The sequence below is a fragment of the Oncorhynchus mykiss genome, chromosome 18 (assembly GCF_057628025.1).
Source record: "Oncorhynchus mykiss isolate SJ-2025 chromosome 18, ASM5762802v1, whole genome shotgun sequence".
NCBI classification, from domain to species: Eukaryota; Metazoa; Chordata; class Actinopteri; order Salmoniformes; family Salmonidae; genus Oncorhynchus; species Oncorhynchus mykiss.
The window spans coordinates 67021115-67048063 of record NC_143039.1 but is presented as its reverse complement, the minus strand read 5'-3'; the positions used below and the strand labels follow the sequence as shown (position 1 = coordinate 67048063).

The 26949-nt window shown below is 46.9% G+C and overlaps 1 protein-coding gene across 11 annotated transcripts in view; it reads left to right on the top strand.

The window, feature by feature from the left end:
* Positions 1-26949, top strand: part of ppp1r9a (protein phosphatase 1, regulatory subunit 9A) — a 139395-nt gene that overhangs the window by 71118 nt on the left and 41328 nt on the right. For all 11 annotated transcript variants that reach the window (XM_090209183.1, XM_036953408.2, XM_090209179.1 and 8 more), the window contains exon 6: positions 15930-16065. In XM_090209183.1, coding sequence (XP_090065309.1) covers positions 15930-16065 — 136 coding nt within the window. The remainder of the gene's footprint in view (positions 1-15929; positions 16066-26949) is intronic.

Genomic DNA, 26949 nt, shown 5'->3' with positions numbered 1-26949 from the left:
TCTTCCTCTCTCTCTCTACCTCTCTCTCTCTACCTCTCTACCACTCTCTACCTCTCTACCTCTCTCTTCCTCTCTCTCTCTACCTCTCTCTCTCTCTACCACTCTCTACCTCTCTACCTCTCTCTAACTCTCTACCACTCTCTACCTCTCTCTTCCTCTCTCTCTCTACCTCTCTCTACATCTCTCTCTCTACCGCTCTAGCACTCTCTACCGCTCTACCTCTTTTTCCCTCTCTTTCCCTCTCTCTACCTCTTTACAGCTCAGCCTTTCTATATATATATATCTCTCCTTATCTCTCTCTCTCTCTCTCTACCCCCAGTCCCGTTCTATTGACTCTCTCTCTCTCTCTCTCTCTCTCTCTCTCTCTCTCTCTCTCTACCCCCAGTCTCTTTCTATTGACTCTCTCTCTCTCTCTCTCTCTCTCTCTCTCTCTACCCCCAGTCTCTTTCTATTGACTCTCTCTCTCTCTATCTCTCTCTCTCTCTCTCTCTCTCTCTACCCCCAGTCTCTTTCTATTGACTCTCTCTCTATCTCTCTCTCTCTCTCTCTCTCTCTCTCTACCCCCAGTCTCTCTCTCTCTCTCTCTCTCTCTCTCTCTCTCTAATTCAATTTCCATGTAAGGGCTTTATTGGCATGAGAAACATTGCCAAAGCAAGTGAAGTAGGTAATTTAAAAAAGTGAACAATAAAAATGAACAGTAAACATTACACTCACAAAAGTTCCAGAAGAATCAAGACATTTCAAATGTCATATTATGTGCAAATAGTTCAAGTACAAAAGGGAAAATAAATAAACATAAATATGGGTTGTATTTACAATGGTGTTTGTTCTTCACTGGTTGCCCTTTTCTTGTGGCAACAGGTCACAAATCTTGCTGCTGTGATGGAACACTGTGTTATTTCACCCAGTAGATATGGGAGTTTATCAAAATGGGGTTTGTTTTTGAATTCTTTGTGGTCTGTGTAATCTGAGGGAAATATGTCTCTCTAATATGGTCATACATTCGGCAGGAAGTTAGGAAGAGCAGCTCTGTATCTACCTCATTATGTGGGCAGTAGGCAGAATTGGTGTTCCAAAAAAGGTCCAGTAGCCAGAACAACAAATACAAATTCTATCTAGACACCGTTGCCCTAGAACACACAAATAACTATACATACCTCGGCCTAAACATCAGCGCCACAGGTAACTTCCATAAAGCTGTGAGCTATCTAAGAGACAAGGCAAGAAGGGACTTCTACGCCATCAAAATAAACATACACTTTGACATCCCAATTAGGAGCTGCCAAAAAAGACTTGAATCAGTTATAGAACCCATTGCCCTCTATGGATGTGAGGTCTGGGGTCCACTCACCCACTAAGAATTCACTAAATGGGACACACATCAAATTGAGACTCACGCAGACAGAATTCTGCAAAAACACCTTCCGTGTACAACGTAAAACACCAAATAATGCTTGCAGAGCAGAATTAGGACGATTCCCGCTAATTATGAAAATCCAGAAAATATCAATTAAATTCTACAACCAACTATAAAGAAGTGATTCTCCATAACAAAGCCCTCACCTATAGAGAGGTGAACCTGGAGATAAGTCCCCTCAGTCGGCTTGTAAGGGGACTCTCTTGTCAAACAGACCCCACAGAACCACAGCACAGCGACACAAGTACACCCAAAAAAATCATAAGAAAACTAATAGAACATTTCATGAAACATTGTAAAGACTCAACAAAAAAACAGAGCAAACTGTAATGTTATTTGGCCCTTAACAGGGAGTACATAGTAGCAGAATATCTGGCCACTGTGACTGACCCAAAATGAAGGAAGCTTTGACTGAGTCCAGACTCAGAGGTCGCTATCGCACATGGCTCTCAAGAGAAGACAGACTATGTGCCCACTGCCCACAAAATGAGATGGAAACAGAGCTGCTGTTCCTAACTTCCTGCCGAATGTATGACCATATTAGAGACACATATTTCCCTCAGATTACACAGACCCACAACAAATTTGAAAACAAATCAGACATTGATAAACTCCCATATCTACTGGGTGAAATACCACAGTGTGCCATCACAACAGCAAGATGTGTGACCTGTTGCCACAAGAAAAGGGAGCACAAACAACATTGTAAATACAACCTATTTTTATCTGTTAATTTATTTTCCCTGTCATACACATTGTTACAACAATGTACATAGCCAATAATATAACATTTGAAATGTCTATATTCTTTTAAAACTGAGTGTAATTGTTACTGTTTATTTCAGATTGTCCTGTAGTTAATTCACTGTAATTGGAGAATTGAGTGGGTTCTGGTAGTCTTTAATAGCTGACTCGAAGATTTGTATATGTTTTTGCTATAGAGGCAAACATATTGGAGAAGTGGTTTATCCACACATCTCCGTTTTGGGTAGATAGCTCTTCACGTTGTTTGTTTAGTGTTTTCCAATTTTCACAGAAGTGTTTAGATTCTATGGATTCTTCAATTACATTGAGCTGATTTCTGATGTGCTGTTCTTTCTTTTTTCTTAGTGTATTTCTGCATTGTTTTAGTGTTTTGCAATAGTGTAGGCGTAGGTTCAGGTTTTCTGGGTCTCTGTTTTTTTGGATGGACACGTTGCTCAATTCCCTTCTTAGTTTTTTGCATTCTTCATTAAACCATTTGCCATTATTGTTTATTTTCTTAGGTCGTCTGCTTGAAATGTTTAGATTTGATAGAGAAGCTGAGAGGTCAAATATACTGATAAGGCTTTCTACTGGCAAGTTTACACCTTCACTATCGCAGTGAAACATTTTGTCCAGGAAGTTGTCTGAAAGGGATTGAATGTGTTGTTGGCTAATTGTTTTCTGGTAGGTTTCCACACTACATTCCTTCCATCTATAGCATGTCTGAATATTATGCAGTTTATTCAGCACTGATGCCTCATGATTGATTACTGCTCTGTTCAAGTAGACTGTGACGTTGCTGTGATCTGATAGGGCTGCAGTGGGCTGACTGAACGCTCTGAGAGACTCTGGGTTGAGGTTGGTGATAAAGTAGTCTACAGTACTGCAGCCAGCACACAGGAGGACATGTTTCTCGAACCAGATGTAAAATGCTCCTGTTTTCAACCTATTTAATAGAGTGGCTTAGGTCTGATCTATACCAAATGATCATACCCCGTGGGTCCCTTTCCTGTTTTATGACTGATAGTTTGGTGGATGGGACTACCAGCTCTGTAACCTAGAGGCCAACCAGTGGGCATTGGCATGATCCGGGGGCCTATATAGGATGTGGGCAGGGTTGGTTTGTGGTTGGGGGTAGAGGCGTGGCTGATGATGCTGTGGTCTGGGTGTAGGTCCTCTGGGGGGGAGTCTCGAGGGTCTGGGGTCTGGGCGAGGTGCTCATCGCTCTGTTGCTGCTGTGTGAGGTGCAGGGACTGTGGTTGAGAGCGATGTCTTTCAAGGTCCTGGCAAAGTTGGGGTCCGTGGTCTTGTTGGGGTGTACCTGGTCATAGAGGCTGTCCAAATCCAGGGTGGGGTGATGGGCCAGGGAAACAATGGGTTTTGAGTGAGACACAGTCATGGAAAATGCTTGCATTCACCTCTCTCTCTCTCTCCCTCTCTCTCTCTTTCACTCTCTACCTCCCACTGTTTCTATTGCTGTCTCTCTCTCTCTCGCCCTCTCTGGTCTGTTTAGTTAAAACTGCTTTGTTAGAGGAGCATATCTCAGTGTACAGCTACAGTAGTCTGTCGTATAGTCGTTCTTTCTGCACATAAAACATGCATGTGTCCACTTTACTGTGATTCTCTTACAGAACCTTTTCTCTTTAGCTCTGAGCTCACTGAGAGAGTGCTGTTTACATTATGTTGTGCCTTATAGAGGAAAGGGGGCCATTTTGTCTCCAAACTTAACCCAATGTTTTCAAACTGCAGACCACCAAAACTGCTACATAAACACAGAACATAGCCTGCATGTGAAAAAAGTTTTGCCGGACCCTCATTCATGCCACATTAGCATAATGTAAATAGAGTGTAAATATGTCTCATTGTGAAAGAGTAGCAGTGGACAGCAGGCCTCCGCTCCACAGAGCAGAGCACTCTTCTCCCAAACAATAGAGGAGCACAGCATGGAAGAGAAGAGAAGAGCTTTATTAATAACCCCCTCCCAGCATGCATCAGTTAGGCAGGCAGTTAGCCCAAGTCGGCTAGGCGAACCGAATGAGTGTGCTCGCATACTCAAAAGACCTTCGCTTGAAAAATTAGGAAAAAAACGGCAATAGTACTGTTTGGCCATTCTGATACGCCGTAGCCAGTATACATTTCCTCAAAATACTCAGAATTCATCTAAGATTTTGACGTTTTTGCAGCAGAGATCTTAGTCTAATCTAACTAAGATGTTTGGTGCATTATTTCTCAATGAGAAAACGTGCATGAAAACAAGTCGTCTCTCATTGAATGACAACAAAGACTTTATTGAAGAATCCCTACAGTTGACCTTCGGCTCCCAAACTTTGACTGGCATCAAGAAAAAAATGTGTGTGCCCGAACAGCCGGAAAAAGCCTTACCGAAGTCCAAAACGAAGAAAAACATCACAAAATGGCGTCATAATATATGCACAAACTCTTACGAACTGTTTTGTCTGAGAAGCATGTGGACGCGTTTAGATCTCTCTCTCTCTCTTTCAGTCCTATATGTCTCTCCCTCTCTCTTTCAGTCCTCTCTCTCCCTCTCTCTTTCAGTCCTCTCGCTCCCTCTATCTTTCAGTCCTCTCTCTCTCTTTCATTCCTCTCTCTCCCTCTCTCTTTCAGTCCTCTCTCTTCCTCTCTCTTTCAGTCCTCTCTCTCTCCCTCTCTCTTTCAGTCCCCTCTCTCCCTCTCTCTTTCAGTCCTCTCTCTCTCCCTCTCTCCTTCAGTCCTCTCTCCCGCTCTGTCCTTTCTCTCCCTCTTTCAGTCCCCTCTCTCCCTCTCTCTTTCAGTCCTCTCTCTCTCCCTCTCTCCTTCAGTCCTCTCTTTCTCTCCCTCTCTCTTTCAGTCCTCTCTCACTCTCCCCCTCTCTTTCAGTCCTCTTTTTCTCTCCCTTTCTCTTTCAGTCCTCTCTTTCTCTCTCTCCCTCTCTCTTTCAGTCCTCTCTCACTCTCCCTCTCTCTTTCAGTCCTCTCTCACTCTCCCTCTCTCTTTCAGTCCTCTCCCTCCCTCTCTTGCTCTTTGTGTCCTCTCTCTTTCTCCATCTCTCTTTCAGTCCTCTCTCCCTCTCTCTTTCAGTCCTCTCTCCCTCTCTCTTTCAGTCCTCTCTCTCTCTCCCTCTCTCTTTCAGTCCTCTCTCTCCCTCTCTCTTTCAGTCTTCTCTCACTCTTCCTCTCTCTTTCAGTCTTCTCTCACTCTTCCTTTCTCTTTCAGTCCTCTCTCTCTCTCCCTCTCTTTTTCAGTCTTCTCTCACTCTTCCTCTCTCTTTCAGTCTTCTCTCACTCTTCCTTTCTCTTTCAGTCCTCTCTCTCTCCCTCTCTCTTTCAGTCTTCTCTCACTCTCTTGCTCTTTTTGTCCTCTCTTATATAGTGTTGTTTTTCCCTCTCTCCCTCTGTTGGTTTACTCTCCTCTGAATTAATATTATTATATCACTCTGTCATCCATCACAGACAAGACGACCAAGATTAGACAGCACTTTTGTTTCTGTTAACCTGTGAGTAACCTTCCATCTAAAGAGCACTAATATTATTGTAAATATTACAAATGGAATTCTATTGATTCCATACTGCCGCTGCAATCTCTCAGGGACTTGTGTACCGAATCACACCCTAGTCCCTATATAGTGCACTACTTTTGACCAGAGCCCTATAGGGGATAGGGTGCCATTATTAGGGAAGCCATATCTGCTTAATGGTGTGAATGGTGATGAGGGCTGGAATGGAAGGATGTGTCAAACTGTGTCAAACTCTATTGCAGCATATTGTTCCCTAAGCAGCTGTTTACTGAGACAATATTGATTGAAGCATGAACAGCAGCTAAGAGAGAAAGTGAAAAATAACACACATTTATTTTCTTTCTTTCTCTCTTCTCACTTATTTTCTTCTGATCTGTTCTCTCCTCTTCTCTCCTCTATATCTCTCCTTTTTCATTCACTCTCTTCTTCCTCCTGTCCAGTAAATCTCTCTCCCTCTCTCTCTCTCTCCTCCCTGGGTTTGATCGCCCTGTGTCCCAGATTTGCCATTTCAACTCAATTTAACCCTGACTTACGACATCATCTAGGTCTCTGGAACCAGATGAGTAAGATGTCACTGATCACCACATGAAACTATAATCGCATAATGGTAAAAAAAGAAGAAAGATCTATATTTATGAGCCAGATATTAAAAGACAGCACAATATGAAACTAACATCCCACAATGGTTGACAGAGGGCATATCCTTTGTGTGAGGAAGTGAAGTGCGGACATCCCTCAAATCCGTAACCATGTGCGTCCCACATGGCACCCTATTCCCTATGTAGTGCACTACTTTTGACCAGAGCCCTATGGACCCTCGTCAAAAGCAGTAAGGGAAGGGAATAGTGTGCCATTAGAGAAGCAGCCCGTGTCTGTCAACATAGCAGCTCCTAATGGACTAGACATGTTCTCTGCATTATGGCTGTTGTTCCCAGAGCAGTGGGAGGCAGGGTGGAACCCCCCTGCATGTTGCTTTTCCGGGAATGCAGAAACTGTTTCCAGGTCAGCTGCTAGATGGAGAGATGGCCGTGATTCCTCTCTGTTGTTGCTTCAGATGTAGCTCAACGTTAGCCTCTGGACTGTGGAGCGTATAGCACTGTAGCTCTGTAATCAGCGTGCCCACTCCAGATGATTGGAGACTCAAATATGCTCTCCCGCTGAGATAGAGGGATCCATCTTGGAGTAAACGAGAGAGAAACCAGAGAAAGATGTGTTTTTGCCTCCTGTATGCTGGGTGGTAGAGAGGGAAGATGGGGAGAGGTGACCTGGCGTTCACAAATCTATTACTGAATGACTTAAAGACCATCCCAAACACTGCATTTGGGTTTTGGAGGTTTGAGTCAGAGTTAGCAAGATACTGCCAGAATAAATAAATACCTTCAATGTTGTTATAAACTGGACAAAGTGGATTAATTAAAAGGTGAATGTTCCTAATAATAGTAGTAGTGGAAATGGGATTACCACTAACAGCAACTACAACAACAATATTCATGAGAATGCCTGTGACGACCGGTCTCTATAGCCAGACTGCTCACTGAGTCTGTACTTAGTCAGTGTTTTCCTCAGTTTTCTATTAGTCACAGTGGTCAGATAGTCTGCCACCATGTACTGTCTGTTTAGAGACAAAAAGTTGAAGTTGACGTACATTTTTTGTGGTGTCTTTCCAATAGGTGATTTATTTTAATTTTGCTTAGTGATAATTTGTTAATATTTTCTGAGTCTCTATGGAGTTGGTTTGGGTTAGTGATCTGAGCATCAGAACCGGCTGAGGGGACTCCTCTCTTGTTTCATCTCTTGAATTGTAGGGCTGTGTGATGATATGTTTCAGGGTTGCTTATTTGTTCTATTCTAATAAGGGGGGCTATTGGCCCAATTCTGCTCTACATTAGTTATTTGGTGGTTTTCTTTGCACTTCAAAACTCTGCATGCAGTATTTTGATTGGATGTTTGTCCCATTTGGTAAATTCATTATTAGAGAGGGGACTCCATACTTCGCTGCCATTTTGTGCCAGATTCTAATTGGAATTTCCATTTTAATGTTGCTTCTAATGACATAGAATGCTCTTCTTGCTTTGTCTCTTAGCCTGTTCACAGCATGTGAAAGCCACCTGTGTTGCTGATATTTAGTCCTAGATATGTGTAGTTTTTGGTGTGTTCTAATAGAACTGTGTCCAAATAGAATCCATGTTTGTGATCCTGATTTCCGGACCTTTTTTGAATATTCTATTCGTTTTTTTTTAGGTTATCTGTCAGAACCTGTGCAGATGATCTAGGTGCTGCAGTAGCTCCTTAGTGGGAGACCACAACACCATTGTGGTCTCACCATCATCTGCGTACAGCAGACACTTGATTTCAGTGTGGTGTAAGGTGAGACCAGGTGCTGCAGATTCTTCTAATGTTTTTGCCAATTCATTAATGTAGATGTTAAACAGTGTTGAACTTGAGCAGCCCTGTTTCACACCAAGTCCCTGAGCGAAGAAGTCTGTTTACTTGTTGCCAATTTTAACCACACATTTGTTTTTAGTGTACGTTGATTTGATAACTCTCTCTCTCTCACCAGTGGACGGCATGGACTTTGTAGGGTATGGTAGTGTAGGGTGGGGTATGGTAGAGTATGGTAGGGTATGGTTGGGTGGGGTAGGGTAGGGTATGGTAGGGTATGGTATGGTAGAGGATGGTAGGGTAGGGTGGGGTATGGTAGTGTCATGTATTGTCATGTTGTGTCTTTCTGTCCTTTCCTTTCACCCTGTCTCCCTCTGCTGGTCGTATTAGGTTACCTTTTCTCCCCCGCTTTCCCCCAGCTGTTCCTTGTCTCCTCCTAACTACCCATTCACCCCGTTTCCCACCTGTTCCCTTTTTCCCTCTGATTAGGTCCCTATATCTCTCTCTGTTTTTGTTCCTGTCCTTGTCGGATTCTTGTTTGTTGTGTTTCATGCCTGAACCAGACTATCGTCATGTTTGCTGTAACCTTGTCCTGTCCTGTCGGAATCTGCCGGTCTGTCTGAACCTACCTATGTTTGGTAATTAAAGAAGCTCTGTTAAGTTAATTCGCTTTTGGGTCCTCATTCACTCACCGTGACAGAAGAATCCGACCAAGAATGGACCCAGCGACTTCGGATCCTCTCCACTCAGCCGTCGAGATCCAGGGAGCGATGCTAGGCAGACACGAGCAGGAATTGTCTGCTGCTCGACATGCCGTTGAGACCCTGGCCACCCAAGTCTCCAACCTCACAGAACAGGTTCACCATCTCCGCCTCGATCCACCGGCCACTTCCAGGGCTTTCGAATCTCCGGAGCCCAGAATCAATAACCCGCCGTGTTACTCTGGGGAGCCCACTGAATGCCGCTCGTTCCTCACCCAGTGTGATATTGTGTTTTCTCTCCAGCCCAACACTTACGCCAGGAGCACTGCTCGTGTCGCCTACGTCATATCTCTCCTTACTGGACGGGCTCGTGAGTGGGGCACGGCAATCTGGGAGGCAAGGGCTGAGTGTACTAACCAGTATCAGGACTTTAAGGAGGAGATGATACGGGTTTTTGATCGATCTGTTTTTGGGGAGGAGGCTTCCAGGGCCCTGTCTTCCCTATGTCAAGGCAATCGATCCATAACTGACTACTCTATTGAGTTTCGCACTCTTGCTGCCTCCAGTGGCTGGAACGAGCCGGCCTTGCTCGCTCGTCTTCTGGAGGGTCTCCGCGCAGAGGTAAAGGATGAGATTCTCTCCCGGGAGGTTCCTTCCAGCGTGGATTCCTTGATTGAACTCGCTATTCGCATTGAGCGACGGGTTGATCTTCGTCACCGAGCTCGTGGAAAGGAGCTCGCGCTCTCCGTTGCCCCCCTCTCCGCATCACTACCATCTTCCTCTGCCGGCTCGGGAGCTGAGCCTATGCAGCTGGGAGGTATCCGCATCTCGACTAAGGAGAGGGAACGGAGAATCACCAACCGCCTCTGTCTCTATTGCGGTTCTGCTGGTCATTTTGTCACTTCATGTCCAGTAAAAGCCAGAGCTCATCAGTAAGCGGAGGGCTACTGGTGAGCGCTACTACTCCTGTCTCTCCTTCAAGATCCTGCACTACCTTGTCGGTCCATCTACGCTGGACCGGTTCGTCAGCTTCCTGCAGTGCCTTAATAGACTCTGGGGCGGAGGGCTGTTTTATGGACGAGACCTGGGCTCGGGAACATGACATTCCTCTCAGACAGTTAAGGGAGTCCACGGCCTTGTTCGCCCTGGATGGTAGTCCTCTCCCCAGGATTCAGCGTGAGACGCTACCTTTAACCCTCACTGTTTCTGGTAATCATAGCGAAACCATTTCTTTTTTAATTTTTCGTTCACCTTTTACACCTGTTGTTTTGGGCCATCCCTGGCTAGTTTGTCATAATCCTTCCATTAATTGGTCTAGTAATTCTATCCTCTCCTGGAACGTCTCTTGTCATGTGAAATGTTTAATGTCTGCTATCCCTCCTGTTTCCTCTGTCTCTTCTTCACAGGAGGAGCCTGGTGATTTGACAGGGGTGCCGGAGGAATATCACGATCTGCGCACGGTGTTCAGTCGGTCCAGGGCCACCTCTCTTCCTCCACACCGGTCGTATGATTGTAGTATTGATCTCCTTCCGGGAACCACTCCCCCCCGGGGTAGACTATACTCTCTGTCGGCTCCCGAACGTAAGGCTCTCGAGGATTATTTGTCTGTAGCTCTTGACGCCGGTACCATAGTCCCCTCCTCCTCTCCCGCCGGAGCGGGGGTTTTTTTTGTCAAGAAGAAGGACGGGTCTCTGCGCCCCTGCATGGATTATCGAGGGCTGAATGACATAACAGTGAAGAATCGTTATCCGCTTCCTCTTATGTCTTCAGCCTTCGAGATCCTGCAGGGAGCCAGGTTTTTCACTAAGTTGGACCTTCGTAACGCTTACCATCTCGTGCGCATCAGGGAGGGGGACGAGTGGAAGACGGCGTTTAATACTCCGTTAGGGCACTTTGAATACCGGGTTCTTCCTTTCGGCCTCGCTAACGCTCCAGCTGTCTTTCAGGCATTAGTCAATGATGTCCTGAGAGACATGCTGAACATCTTTGTTTTCGTTTACCTTGACGATATCCTGATTTTTTCACCGTCACTCCAGATTCATGTTCAGCACGTTCGACGTGTCCTCCAGCGCCTTTTAGAGAATTGTCTTTTTGTGAAGGCTGAGTAGTGCACTTTTCATGCCTCCTCCGTCACATTTCTCGGTTCTGTTATTTCCGCTGAAGGCATTAAGATGGATCCCGCTAAGGTCCAAGCTGTCATTGATTGGCCCGCCCCTAAGTCACGCATCGAGCTGCAGCGCTTTCTCGGCTTCGCAAACTTCTATCGTCGTTTCATCCGTAATTTCGGTCAGGTGGCAGCTCCTCTCACAGCCCTTACTTCTGTCAAGACGTGCTTTAAGTGGTCCGTTTCCGCCCAGGGAGCTTTTGATCTCCTCAAGAATCGTTTTACATCCGCTCCTATCCTTGTTACACCTGACGTCTCTAGACAGTTCGTTGTCGAGGTTGACGCGTCAGAGGTGGGCGTGGGAGCCATTCTTTCTCAGCGCTCCCTCTCTGACGACAAGGTCCACCCATGCGCATATTTTTCTCATCGCCTGTCGCCGTCGGAACGTAACTATGATGTGGGAAACCGCGAACTGCTCGCCATCCGGTTAGCCCTAGGCGAATGGCGACAGTGGTTGGAGGGCGCGACCGTTCCTTTTGTCGTTTGGACTGACCATAGGAACCTTGAGTACATCCGTTCTGCCAAACGACTTAATGCGCGTCAGGCGCGTTGGGCGCTGTTTTTCGCTCGTTTCGAGTTCGTGATTTCTTATCGTCCGGGCTCTAAGAACACCAAGCCTGATGCTTTATCTCGTCTCTTCAGTTCTTCAGTAGCCTCCACTGACCCCGAGGGGATTCTCCCTGAGGGGCGTGTTGTCGGGTTGACTGTCTGGGGAATTGAGAGGCAGGTAAAGCAAGCGCTCACTCACACTCCGTCGCCGCGCGCTTGTCCTAGGAACCTTCTTTTCGTTCCCGTTCCTACTCGTCTGGCCGTTCTTCAGTGGGCTCACTCTGCCAAGTTAGCCGGCCACCCTGGCGTTCGGGGTACGCTTGCTTCCATTCGCCAGCGTTTTTGGTGGCCCACCCGGGAGCATGACACGCGTCGTTTCGTGGCTGCTTGTTCGGTCTGCGCGCAGACTAAGTCCGGTAACTCTCCTCCTGCCGGCCGTCTCAGGCCGCTTCCCATTCCCTCTCGACCGTGGTCTCACATCGCCTTAGATTTTGTCACCGGACTGCCTTCGTCAGCGGGGAAGACTGTTATTCTTACGGTTGTCGATAGGTTCTCTAAGGCGGCTCATTTCATTCCCCTTGCTAAGCTTCCTTCTGCTAAAGAGACGGCACAAATCATCATCGAGAATGTTTTCAGAATTCATGGCCTTCCGTCAGACGTCGTTTCGGACAGAGGTCCGCAATTCACGTCTCAATTTTGGAGGGAGTTTTGCCGTTTGATTGGGGCTTCCGTCAGTCTCTCTTCCGGCTTTCACCCCCAGTCTAACGGTCAAGCAGAACGGGCCAATCAGACTATTGGTCGCATCTTACGCAGTCTTTCTTTTCGCAACCCTGCGTCTTGGTCAGAACAGCTCCCCTGGGCAGAATACGCCCACAACTCGCTTCCTTCGTCTGCGACCGGGCTATCTCCTTTTCAGAGTAGCCTCGGGTACCAGCCTCCGCTGTTCTCATCTCAGTTCGCCGAGTCCAGCGTCCCCTCCGCTCAGGCTTTTGTCCAACGTTGCGAGCGCACCTGGAAGAGGGTCAGGTCTGCACTTTGCCGTTATAGGACGCAGACTGTGAGGGCTGCTAATAAGCGTAGAACTAAGAGTCCTAGATATTGTCGCTGTCAGAGAGTTTGGCTCTCCACTCAGAACCTTCCCCTTAAGACGGCTTCTCGCAAGTTGACCCCGCGGTTCATTGGTCCGTTCCGTATTTCTCGGGTCATTAATCCTGTCGCAGTTCGACTTCTTCTTCCGCGATACCTTCGTCGCGTCCACCCGGTCTTCCATGTCTCCTGTATCAAGCCCGTTCTTCGCGCCCCCGCTCGTCTTCCCCCCCCCCCCCCATCCTTGTCGAGGGCGCACCCATCTACAGGGTCCGCAGGATTTTGGACATGCGTCCTCGGGGCCGTGGTCACCAGTACCTCGTAGATTGGGAGGGGTACGGTCCTGAGGAGAGGAGTTGGATTCCCTCTCGGGACGTGCTGGACCGTGCGCTGATCGAGGATTTCCTCCGTTGCCGCCAGGTTTCCTCCTCGAGTGCGCCAGGAGGCGCTCGGTGAGTGGGGGGGTACTGTCATGTATTGTCATGTTGTGTCTTTCTGTCCTTTCCTTTCACCCTGTCTCCCTCTGCTGGTCGTATTAGGTTACCTTTTCTCCCCCGCTTTCCCCCAGCTGTTCCTTGTCTCCTCCTAACTACCCATTCACCCCGTTTCCCACCTGTTCCCTTTTTCCCTCTGATTAGGTCCCTATATCTCTCTCTGTTTTTGTTCCTGTCCTTGTCGGATTCTTGTTTGTTGTGTTTCATGCCTGAACCAGACTATCGTCATGTTTGCTGTAACCTTGTCCTGTCCTGTCGGAATCTGCCGGTCTGTCTGAACCTACCTATGTTTGGTAATTAAAGAAGCTCTGTTAAGTTAATTCGCTTTTGGGTCCTCATTCACTCACCGTGACAGGTAGAGGAATGTATGATAGGGTGGGGGTATGGTAGGGTAGGGTAGGGTGGGGTATGGTAGGGTAGGGTAGGGTAGGGTATGGTGGAGTATGGTAGGGTAGGGTAGTGTAGGGTGGGATATGGTAGGGTGGGGTATGGTAGTGTAGGGTATGGTATGGTAGGGTATGGTAGGGTGGGGTAGGATATGGTAGAGTATGGTAGGGTATGGTAGGGGTATGGTAGGGTATGGTAGAGTGAAGTGGGGTATGGTAGAGTATGGTAGGATAGGTAGGGGTAGGGTATGTTAGGGTATGGTAGAGTATGATAGGGTATGGTAGAGTGAAGTGGGGTATGGTAGAGTATGGTAGGATAGGTAGGGGTATGGTAGAGTATGGTAGGGTATGGTAGGATGGGGTACGTTAGGGTATGGTAGGTGGGGAATGTTAGGGTATGGTAGGTAGGGTATGGTAGGGTATGGTAGAGTATGGTAGGGTATGGTAGAGTATGGTAGGGTATGATAGAGTATGGTAGGGTATGGTAGGGTGGGGTAGGGTATGGTAGAGTATTGTAGGGTAGGGTAGGATATGGTAGGGTAGGGTATTTTTAATTTTATTTTATTATTATTTTTTTTTCACCTTTATTTAACCAGGTAGGCTAGTTGAGAACAAGTTCTCATTTACAATTGCGACCTGGCCAAGATAAAGCATAGCAGTTCGACACATACAACAACACAGAGTTACACATGGAATAAACAAAACATACAGTCAATAATACAATAGAACAAAAGAAAACAATAAGTCTATATACAGTGAGTGCAAATGAGGTAAGTTAAGGAAATAAATAGGCCATGGTGGCGAAGTAATTACAATATAGCAATTAAACACTGGAATGGTAGATCGGCAGAAGATGAATGTGCAGGTAGAGATACTGGGGTGCAAAGGAGCAAAATAAATAAATAAATACCAGTATGGGGATGAGGTAGGTAGATAGATGGGCTGTTTACAGATAGGCTAAGTACAGGTGCAGTGATCTGTAAAATGCTCTGACAGCTGGTGCTTAAAGCTAGTGAGGGAGATGTGAGTCTCCAGCTTCAGAGATTTTTGCAATTCGTTCCTGTCATGGGCAGCAGAGAACTGGAAGGAAAGAAGACCAAAGGAGGAATTGGCTTTGGGGGTGACCAGTGAGATATACCTGCTGGAGCGCGTGGTAGAGTATGGTAGAGTATTGTATGGTAGGGTATGGTAGAGTATGGTAGGGTGGGGTGGGGTGGCGTATGGTAGGGTGGGGTAGGGTAGGGTGTGGTATGGTATGGTAGAGTATTGTATAGTAGGGTATGGTAGAGTATGGTTGGGTGGGGTAGTGTAGGGTATGGTAGAGTATTGTATGGTAGGGTATGGTAGGGTAGTGTATGGTAGGGTATGGTAGAGTATGGTAGGGTGGGGTGGGTATGGTAGGGTATGGTAGAGTTTGGGAGGGTATGGTAGAGTGGGGTGGGTTATGGTAAAGTAGGGTATGGTAGGGTGGGGGGGGGGGTGGGGTATGGTAGAGTAGGGTATGGTAGGGTATGGTAGAGTGGGGTGTGGTATGGTAGAGTATGGTGGGGTAGGGTAGGGTATGGTAGAGTTTGGTAGGGTATGGTAGAGTGGGGTGGGGTATCTTAGAGTAGGGTATGGTAGGGTAGGGTATGGTAGAGTATGGTAGGGTGGGGTAGGGTATGGTAGGGTATGGTAGGGTAGGGTGGGGTATGGTAGGGTGGGGGGGTGGGGTATGGTAGAGTAGGGTATGGTAGAGTATGGTAGGGTATGGTATGGTAGGGTGCTGTATGGTATGGTATGGTAGGGTGGGGTATGGTAGAGTATGGTAGGGTATGGTAAGGTATGGTAGGGTACGGTACGGTAGGGTAGGGTATTGGTAGGGTAGGGTTTGGTAGGGTAGGGTATGGTCGGGTTGGGTTGGGTTGGGGTTTGATAGGGTGGGGTTGGGTGTGAGAGAATGGCTGGTACAGTTGTAACCCTGAGCCTGTGCCAGTGCCTGACGTGCACATTCCACCCTGGAGGGCTGCATGACATTTGTCACGTCACTGTGTTACTGATGAAAGCCACCTTCCCCCTCCTCGCCTCCACTCTTCTATAATCAGATCCTGCCGTTAAGTCCCTGCCAATCGCACAGACTGCCTGTTACAGCCTCAAACAACACACAAACAAATAAACAGTTTCAAATTAGGACAGAGAAAGTTCAGTCATGTTTAGTTAAGCTGATAAATGAATGAGAAAAAGTCAATGGAAGAGGTGCATTGAAGTGAAGCTCTCATTCCTCAGTAAACCAACATGCACAGTGTTTCAGTGTATTGTAAAGTCAATGGAGAGGTGCATTGAAGTGAAGCTCTCATTCCTCAGTAAACCAACATGCACAGTGTTTCAGTGTATTGTAAAGTCAGCACTTCAGCAGTTATTTTTCCAATCTATTGTCCAATGATTCTTCATTATGTGAATGTTTAATCCCCCCTGTATGCTCTTGCTGATTGGCTGTTGCTGTCCGTTTCCAGGTTTGTGATTGGTCGAGAGCGTCCGGGCCAGGTGAGCGAGGTGGCTGCTCTGATCCAACAGACTCTGGAGCAGGAGAGGAGACAGAGAGAGATGCTGGAGCAGCAGTATGCCCAGTATGCCCAGTACGACGATGAGGTGGGTAGCCTACTGCCCCACTGTCTCACCCTGCTACTGATACACCTGTTAGTGTGGCCAATCAAATCCTATACAGTTTTATTAACTCATTCTACAACAATGGCTAACTTACTGAATCACTAATCAATTCAAATCAAATTGTATTGGTCACATGGTTAGCAGATGTTAATGCGAGTGTAGCGAAATGCTTGTACACTCTTCTACTGATCAGGGCCTGTAAGCATCTCAGAGTAGGATTGCTGATTTAGGATCAGTTTTGCCTTTTAGATTAGGATGAATATGTATGGAAAGAGAGGGGGGGTGTTGATGCTGGATCAGTACTCCGATTCTGAGCAGTTTGATATGGCCCCAGCTCTGTTTCACCCTCCTAATGACTAACCTGTGTGGTCACACTGCACTCAGACCTGTGTGGTCACACTGCATTCAGACCTGTGTGGTCACACTGCCCTCAGACCTGTGTGGTCACACTGCCCTAAGACCTGTGTGGTCACACTACACTCAGACCTGTGTGGTCACACTGCCTTCAGACCTGTGTGGTCACACTGCACTCAGACCTGTTATGTCACACTGCCCTCAGACCTGTGTGATCACACTGCACTCAGACCTGTGTGGTCACACTGCCCTCAGACCTGTATGGTCACACTGCACGTAGACCTGTATGGTCACACTGCACTCAGACCTGTGTGGTCACACTGCACTCAGACCTGTGTGGTCACACTGCCCTCAGACCTGTGATGTCACACTGCCCTCAGACCTGTGTGGTCACACTGCACTCAGACCTGTGTGGTCACACTGCACTCAGACCTGCCCTCAGACCTGTGTGGTCACACTGCACTCAGACCTGTGTGGTCACACTGCATTCAGACCTGTGTGGTCACACTGCCCTCAGACCTGTGTGGTCACACTGCCCTCAGACCTGTATGGTCACACTGCACTCAGACCTGTATGGTCACACTGCACTCAGACCTGTGTGGTCACACTGCACTCAGACCTGTGTGGTCACACTGCACTCAGACCTGTGTGGTCACACTGCCCTCAGACCTGTGTGGTCACACTGCACTCAGACCTGTGTGGTCACACTGCACTCAGACCTGTATGGTCACACTGCACTCAGACCTGTGTGGTTACACTGCCCTCAGACCTGTGATGTCACACTGCCCTCAGACCTGTGTGGTCACACTGCATTCAGACCTGTGTGGTCACACTGCCCTCAGACCTGTATGGTCACACTGCACCCAGACCTGTATGGTCACACTGCCCTCAGACCTGTGTGGTCACACTGCACTCAGACCTGTCTGGTCACACTGCACTCAGACCTGTGTGGTCACACTGCACTCAGACCTGTATGGTCACACTGCACTCAGACCTGTGTGGTCACACTGCCCTCAGACCTGTGATGTCACACTGCATTCAGACCTGTGTGGTCACACTGCACTCAGACCTGTGTGGTCACACTGCACTCAGACCTGTGTGGTCACACTGCCCTCAGACCTGTGATGTCACACTGCCCTCAGACCTGTGTGGTCACACTGCATTCAGACCTGTGTGGTCACACTGCCCTCAGACCTGTATGGTCACACTGCACTCAGACCTGTATGGTCACACTGCCCTCAGACCTGTGTGGTCACACTGCACTCAGACCTGTGTGGTCACACTGCACTCAGACCTGTATGGTCACACTGCACTCAGACCTGTGTGGTCACACTGCACTCAGACCTGTGTGGTCACACTGCACTCAGACCTGTATGGTCACACTGCACTCAGACATGTGTGGTCACACTGCACTCAGACCTGTATGGTCACACTGCACTCAGACCTGTGTGGTCACACTGCACTCAGACCTGTGTGGTCACACTGCACTCAGACCTGTGTGGTCACACTGCACTCAGACCTGTGTGGTCACACTGCACTCAGACCTGTGTGGTCACACTGCACTCAGACCTGTGTGGTCACACTGCACTCAGACCTGTGTGGTCACACTGCACTCAGACCTGTGTGGTCACACTGCACTCAGACCTGTGTGGTCACACTGCACTCAGACCTGTATGGTCACACTGCACTCAGACCTGTATGGTCACACTGCACTCAGACCTGTATGGTCACACTGCACTCAGACCTGTGTGGTCACACTGCACTCAGACCTGTGTGGTCACACTGCACTCAGACCTGTGTGGTCACACTGCACTCAGACCTGTGTGGTCACACTGCACTCAGACCTGTGTGGTCACACTGCACTCAGACCTGTGTGGTCACACTGCACTCCAATCCCGTTCTCCAACATTGCAATGGCTGCCGCAGGTCAATCTTGGTCATGAGTTGGGGTTGTGATAATGGAAAATCAGGCGTAGTGAAACAGCTCGAGAATAATGTGGCTGTTCACATTATAACAAGCCTCTAGGTGTGGTTTAAAGTGTTTGAGCGTCTGTGGTTGTTAAAAAACACTCAATGGCAATTCTCTCTCTCAGCCAACATGTTTTCCTGCCTGTGTTTGTTCCAGTACACACTAAAGCCCATTCTCTCATTATTATAGTGGGTCAGGAGGCTGGAGGACAATAAGACCACCCCTCTCTCTCACTCTTTCTCCCCACCTCCCTTTCTCCAAATGTATTTCTCTCTTCCCCTCCCTCTCTCTCTCTCTCTTCCCCTCCCCCTCTCTCTCTTCCCCTCCCCCTCTCTCTCTCTCTCTCTCTCTCTCTCTCTCTCTCTCTCTCTCTCTCTCTCTCTCTCTCTTCCCCTCCCTCCCTCCCTCTCTCTCTCTTCGCCTCCCTCTCTCTCTCTCTTCCCCTCCCTCTCTCTCTCTCTTCCCCTCCCTCCCTCTCTCTCTTCCCCTCCCCCTCTCCCTCTTCCCCTCCCTCCCTCTCTCTCTTCTCCTCCCTCTCTCTCTTCCCCTCCCACCCTCCCTCTCTCTCTCTTCTCCTCCCTCCCTCCCTCTCTCTCTCTCTCCCTCCCTCCCTCCCTCCCTCCCTCTCTCTCCCCCCCTCTCTCTCTCTCGCTCTCTCTCTCTCTCTCTCTCTCTTCCCCTCCCTCTCTCTCTCAATTCAATTCAAGTCAATTCAAGGGTCTTTACTGGCATGGGAAACATGTGTTGACATTGCCAAAGCAAGTGAGGTAGATAATATACAAAAGTGAAATAAACAATACAAATTAACAGTAAACATTATATATACAGAAGTTTCTCTCTCTCTCTTTTCCCCTCTCTCTCTCTCTCTCTCTCTCTCACTCACCCTCCCTCCCCCCTCTCTCTTCCCCTCCCTCCTTCCCTCCCATTTCCTTCATGGGTTGCGCGTTGCCATGGTACCAAGGCTGAGGGTCTTTATTAAATCCCCATTTAGAGAGAAGAGACGTCAGGTTAATTACCATGTATCTGGGCAGAGTGATACATAGCCTATAGGCTCTGGTCTGGTGCATGCGGGTATGTCTATGTCTCTACTGTACAGTATGTCTGTGTGATGATTTCAAAGATACATTTTTTATTTTTTCCCTTCAGTGTTTGTCATTCATTGGTGGATTGATTGTTGTGACTCAGAGGGTTGTATGGCATGTCTGTTTATGTCCTGGGAACAAACCAAAGTCTCCACAGCTGTCTGATATTACCAGTCCCATGCTGCGTTTAGGATGAATAATTTGCCATGTGGTGGGAACTTAATCTAATATTTATAGAGATATTAATATTAATGCTCTCATATTATTGCAGAGCATAGATCATCCTAAATAATTCATAATTGTTTACCATGTCGGTTATGCGTGAAGGAATGGATGTTTTGCTAGTTATAATTCAGTGTGGATTCCCCAGTACCGTTGGATTCTGTAGGAATGTGAAACGTATTAGTAAAGGATTAGTAATGGTAACTCATTACACTGTGTGCTGTCAGGCTGTAAGGCTTAATGTGTGTCCTCAGTGGCACCCTATTCCCTATATAGTGCACTACTTTTGACCAAGGCCTGAATAGGGTGAATTTAAAATGGGGTGAACAGGGTGCATAGGTTGAATAGAGAATGGGGTGAACGGGGTGAATAGAGAATAGGGTGAATAGAGAATGAGTTGAATAGATGGGTTTAATAGAGAATGGGGTGAATAGATGGGGTGAATAGAGAATGGGGTGACTAGATGGGTTTAATGGAGAATGGGGTGCATAGATGGGGTGAATATATGGGTGACTAGAGAATGGGGTGAATGGAGAATGGGGTGAATAGAGAATGGGGTGACTAGAGAATGGGGTGACTAGATGGGGTGAATAGAGAATGGGGTGACTAGATGGGTTTAATAGAGAATGGGGTGACTTGATTGGGTGAATAGAGAATGGGGTGAATAGATGGGGTTAATAGCGAATGGGGTGAATAGAGGATGGGGTGACTAGATGGGTTTAATAGAGAATGGGGTGACTAGATGGGTTTAATGGAGAATGGGGTGCATAGATGGGGTGAATATATGGGTGACTAGAGAATGGGGTGAATGGAGAATGGGGTGAATAGAGAATGGGGTGACTAGAGAATGGGGTGACTAGATGGGGTGAATAGAGAATGGGGTGACTAGATGGGTTTAATAGAGAATGGGGTGACTTGATTGGGTGAATAGAGAATGGGGTGAATAGATGGGGTTAATAGTGAATGGGGTGAATAGAGTATGGGGTGACTAGATGGGTTTAATAGAGAATGGGGTGAATAGAGAATGGGGTGACTAGATGGGGTGACTAGATGGGTTTAATAGAGAATGGGGTGACTAGATTGGGTGAATAGAGAATCGGGTGAATAGATGGGGTGACTAGAGAATGGGGTGACTAGATGGGGTGACTAGATGGGTTTAATAGAGAATGGGGTGACTAGATGGGTTTAATAGAGAATGGGGTGACTAGATTGGGTGACTAGAGAATGGGGTGAATAGCTGGGGTTAATAGAGGATGAGGTGAATAGAGGATGGGGCAACTAGAGGATGGGGTGACTAAATGGGGTGAATAGAGAATCGGGTGAATAGATGGGTTTAAACGAGAATGGGGTGACTAGATGGGGTGACTAGATGGGTTTAATAGAGAATGGGGTGACTAGATTGGGTGAATAGAGAATCAGGTGAATAGATGGGGTTAAACGAGAATGGGGTGACTAGATGGGGTGACTAGATGGGTTTAATAGAGAATGGGGTGACTAGATTGGGTGACTAGAGAATGGGGTGAATAGATGGGGTTAATAGAGGATGAGGTGAATAGAGGATGGGGCGACTAGAGGATGGGGTGACTAGATGGGGTGACTAGATTGGTTTAATAGAGAATGGGGTGACTAGATTGGGTGAATAGAGAATCGGGTGAATAGATGGGGTTAAACGAGAATGGGGTGACTAAATGGGGTGAATAGAGAATGGGGTGAATAGATGGGGTTAATAGAGAATGGGGTGACTAGATGGGGTGACTAGAGAATGGGGTGAATAGATGGGGTTAATAGAGAATGGGGTGACTAGATGTAGTGAATAGAGAATGGGGTGAATAGATGGGGTTAATAGAGAATGGGGTGACTAGATGGGGTTAATAGAGAATGGGGTGACTAGAAGGGGTGACTAGAGAATGGCGTGAATAGATGGGGTGAATAGAGAATGGGGTGAATAGAGAATGGGGTGAATGGAGAATGGGGCGAATAGAGGTTGGGGTGAATAGAGGATGGGGTGACTAGAGAATGGGGTGACTAGAGAATGGGGTGACTAGATGGGTTTAATAGAGAATGGGGTGAATAGATGGGGTTAATAGAGGATGGGGGGAATAGAGGATTGGGTGACTAGAAGAGGTGACTAGATGGGGTGAATAGAGAATGGGTGAATAGATGGGGTTAATAGAGAATGTGATGACTAGATGGGGTGAATAGATGGAGTTAATAGAGAATGGGGTGACTAGAGAATGGGGTGAATAGAGAACAGGGTGAATGGAGAATGGGGTGAATAGAGAATGGGGTGACTAGATGGGGTGAATGGAGAATGGGGTGAATAAATGGGGTTAATAGAGAATCGGGTGACTAGATGGGGCGACTAGAGAATGGGCTGAATAGATGGGGTTAATAGAGAATGGGGTGAGTAGATGGGGCAAATAGAGAATGGGGTGAATAGATGGGGTTAATAGAGAATGGGGTGACTAGAGGGGGTGAATAGATCATGGGGTGACTAGAAGGAGTGACTAGATAATGGGGTGAATAGATGGGGTTAATAGAGAATGGGGTGAATGGAGAATGGGGTGAATAGAGAATGGGGTGACTAGATGGGGTGAATAGATGGAGTTAATAGAGAATGGGGTGAATGGAAGGGGTTAATAGAGGATGGGGGGAATAGAGGATTGGGTGACTAGATGGGGTTAATAGAGAATGGGGTGACTAGAAGGGGTGACTAGAGAATGGGGTGAATAGATGGGGTGAATAGAGAATGGGGTGAATAGAGAACGGGGTGAATGGAGAATGGGGCGAATAGAGGGTGGGGTGAATAGAGGATGGGGTGACTAGAGAATGGGGTGAATAGAGAATGGGTGACTAGATGGGTTTAATAGAGAATGGGGTGAATGGAAGGGGTTAATAGAGGATGGGGGGAATAGAGGATTGGGTGACTAGAAGGGGTGACTAGAGAATGGGGTGACTAGATGGGGTGAATAGAGAATGGGTGAATAGATAGGTTTAATAGAGAATGGGGTAACTAGATGGGTTGAATAGAGAATGGGGTGAATAGATGGGGTTAATAGAGAATGGGGTGACTAGAGAATGGGGTGGATAAATTTGGTTAATCGAGAATGGGGTGGCTAGATGGGGTGAATAGAGAATGGGGTGAATAGATGGGGTTAATAGAGAATGTGATGACTAGATGGGGTGAATAGATGGGGTTAATAGAGAATGGGGTGACTAGATTGGGTGACTAGAGAATGGGGTGAATAGATGGGGTTAATAGAGGATGAGGTGAATAGAGGATGGGGCGACTAGAGGATGGGGTGACTAGATGGGGTGACTAGATTGGTTTAATAGAGAATGGGGTGACTAGATTGGGTGAATAGAGAATCGGGTGAATAGATGGGGTTAAACGAGAATGGGGTGACTAAATGGGGTGAATAGAGAATGGGGTGAATAGATGGGGTTAATAGAGAATGGGGTGACTAGATGGGGTGACTAGAGAATGGGGTGAATAGATGGGGTTAATAGAGAATGGGGTGACTAGATGTAGTGAATAGAGAATGGGGTGAATAGATGGGGTTAATAGAGAATGGGGTGACTAGATGGGGTTAATAGAGAATGGGGTGACTAGAAGGGGTGACTAGAGAATGGGGTGAATAGATGGGGTGAATAGAGAATGGGGTGAATAGAGAACGGGGTGAATGGAGAATGGGGCGAATAGAGGGTGGGGTGAATAGAGGATGGGGTGACTAGAGAATGGGGTGAATAGAGAATGGGTGACTAGATGGGTTTAATAGAGAATGGGGTGAATGGAAGGGGTTAATAGAGGATGGGGGGAATAGAGGATTGGGTGACTAGAAGGGGTGACTAGAGAATGGGGTGACTAGATGGGGTGAATAGAGAATGGGTGAATAGATAGGTTTAATAGAGAATGGGGTAACTAGATGGGTTGAATAGAGAATGGGGTGAATAGATGGGGTTAATAGAGAATGGGGTGACTAGAGAATGGGGTGGATAAATTTGGTTAATCGAGAATGGGGTGGCTAGATGGGGTGAATAGAGAATGGGGTGAATAGATGGGGTTAATAGAGAATGTGATGACTAGATGGGGTGAATAGATGGGGTTAATAGAGAATGGGGTGACTAGATTGGGTGACTAGAGAATGGGGTGAATAGATGGGGTTAATAGAGGATGAGGTGAATAGAGGATGGGGCGACTAGAGGATGGGGTGACTAGATGGGGTGACTAGATTGGTTTAATAGAGAATGTGGTGACTAGATTGGGTGAATAGAGAATCGGGTGAATAGATGGGGTTAAACGAGAATGGGGTGACTAAATGGGGTGAATAGAGAATGGGGTGAATAGATGGGGTTAATAGAGAATGGGGTGACTAGATGGGGTGACTAGAGAATGGGGTGAATAGATGGGGTTAATAGAGAATGGGGTGACTAGATGTAGTGAATAGAGAATGGGGTGAATAGATGGGGTTAATAGAGAATGGGGTGACTAGATGGGGTTAATAGAGAATGGGGTGACTAGAAGGGGTGACTAGAGAATGGGGTGAATAGATGGGGTGAATAGAGAATGGGGTGAATAGAGAACGGGGTGAATGGAGAATGGGGTGAATAGAGGGTGGGGTGAATAGAGGATGGGGTGACTAGAGAATGGGGTGAATAGAGAATGGGTGACTAGATGGGTTTAATAGAGAATGGGGTGAATAGATGGGGTTAATAGAGGATGGGGGGAATAGAGGATTGGGTGACTAGAAGGGGTGACTAGAGAATGGGGTGACTAGATGGGGTGAATAGAGAATGGGTGAATAGATGGGTTTAATAGAGAATGGGGTAACTAGATGGGGTGAATAGATGGGGTTAATAGAGAATGCGGTGACTAGAGAATGGGGTGAATAAATTAGGTTAATCGAGAATGGGGTGGCTAGATGGGGTGAATAGAGAATGGGGTGAATATATGGGGTTTATAGAGAATGTGATGACTAGATGGGGTGAATAGATGGAGTTAATAGAGAATGGGGTGACTAGAGAATGGGGTGAATAGATAATGGGGTGAATAGAGAATGGGGTGAATAGAGAATGGGGTGACTAGATGGGGTGAATGGAGAATGGGGTGAATAAATGGGGTTAATAGAGAATCGGGTGACTAGATGGGGTGACTAGAGAATGGGGTGAATAGATGGGGTTAATAGAGAATGGGGTGAGTAGATGGGGTAAATAGAGAATGGGGTGAATAGATAATGGGGTGAATAGAGAATGGGGTGAATAGAGAATGGGGTGACTAGATGGGGTGAATGGAGAATGGGGTGAATAAATGGGGTTAATAGAGAATCGGGTGACTAGATGGGGTGACTAGAGAATGGGGTGAATAGATGGGGTTCATAGATCATGGGGTGACTAGAAGGAGTGACTAGATAATGGGGTGAATAGATGGGGTTAATAGAGAATGGGGTGAATGGAGAATGGGGTGAATAGAGAATGGGGTGACTAGATGGGGTGAATAGATGGGGTTAATAGAGAATGGGGTGAATGGAAGGGGTTAATAGAGGATGGGGGGAATAGAGGATTGGGTGACTAGAAGGGGTGACTAGAGAATGGGGTGACTAGATGGGGTGAATAGAGAATGGGTGAATAGATAGGTTTAATAGAGAATGGGGTAACTAGATGGGGTGAATAGAGAATGGGGTGAATAGATGGGGTTAATAGAGAATGGGGTGACTAGAGAATGGGGTGAATACATTTGGTTAATCGAGAATGGGGTGGCTAGATGGGGTGAATAGAGAATGGGGTGAATAGATAGGTTTAATAGAGAATGGGGTAACTAGATGGGGTGAATAGAGAATGGGGTGAATAGATGGGGTTAATAGAGAATGGGGTGAATAGAGAATGGGGTGAATAGAGAATAGGGTGACTAGATGGGGTGAATGGAGAATGGGGTGAATAGATGGGGTTAATAGAGAATGGGGTGAGTAGATGGGGTGAACAGAGAATGGGGTGAATAGATGGGGTTAATAGAGAATGGGGTGACTAGAGGGGGTGAATAGATGGGGTTAATGGATCATGGGGTGACTAGATAATGGGGTGAATAGATGGGGTTAATAGAGAATGGGGTGAATGTAGAATGGGGTGAATAGAGAACGGGGTGACTAGATGGGTTTAATAGAGAATGGGGTGAATAGATGGGGTTAATAGAGGATGGGGGGAATAGAGGATTGGGTGACTAGAAGGGGTGACTAGAGAATGGGGTGACTAGATGGGGTGAATAGAGAATGGGTGAATAGATGGGTTTAATAGAGAATGGGGTAACTAGATGGGGTGAATAGAGAATGGGGTGAATAGATGGGGTTAATAGAGAATGGGGTGACTAGAGAATGGGGTGAATAAATTTGGTTAATCGAGAATGGGGTGGCTAGATGGGGTGAATAGAGAATGGGGTGAATATATGGGGTTAATAGAGAATGTGATGACTAGATGGGGTGAATAGATGGAGTTAATAGAGAATGGGGTGACTAGAGAATGGGGTGAATAGAGAACTGGGTGAATGGAGAATGGGGTGAATAGAGAATGGGGTGAATAGAGAATGGGGTGACTAGATGGGGTGAATGGAGAATGGGGTGAATAAATGGGGTTAATAGAGAATCGGGTGACTAGATGGGGTGACTAGAGAATGGGGTAAATAGATGGGGTTAATAGAGAATGGGGTGAGTAGATGGGGTAAATAGAGAATGGGGTGAATAGATGGGGTTAATAGAGAATGGGGTGACTAGAGGGGGTGAATAGATGGGGTTAATAGATCATGGGGTGACTAGAAGGAGTGACTAATGGGGTGAATAGATGCGGTTAATAGAGAATGGGGTGAATGGAGAATGGGGTGAATAGAGAATGGGGTGACTAGATGGGGTGAATAGATGGGGTTAATAGAGAATGGGGTGAATGGAAGGGGTTAATAGAGGATGGGGGGAATAGAGGATTGGGTGACTAGAAGGGGTGACTAGAGAATGGGGTGACTAGATGGGGTGAATATAGAATGGGTGAATAGATGGGGTTAATAGAGAATGGGGTGACTAGAGAATGGGGTGAATACATTTGGTTAATCGAGAATGGGGTGGCTAGATGGGGTGAATAGAGAATGGGGTGAATAGATGGGGTCAATAAAAAATGGGGTGAATAGAGAACGGGGTTAATGGAGAATGGGGTGAATAGAGAATGGGGTGAATAGAGAATAGGGTGACTAGATGGGGTGAA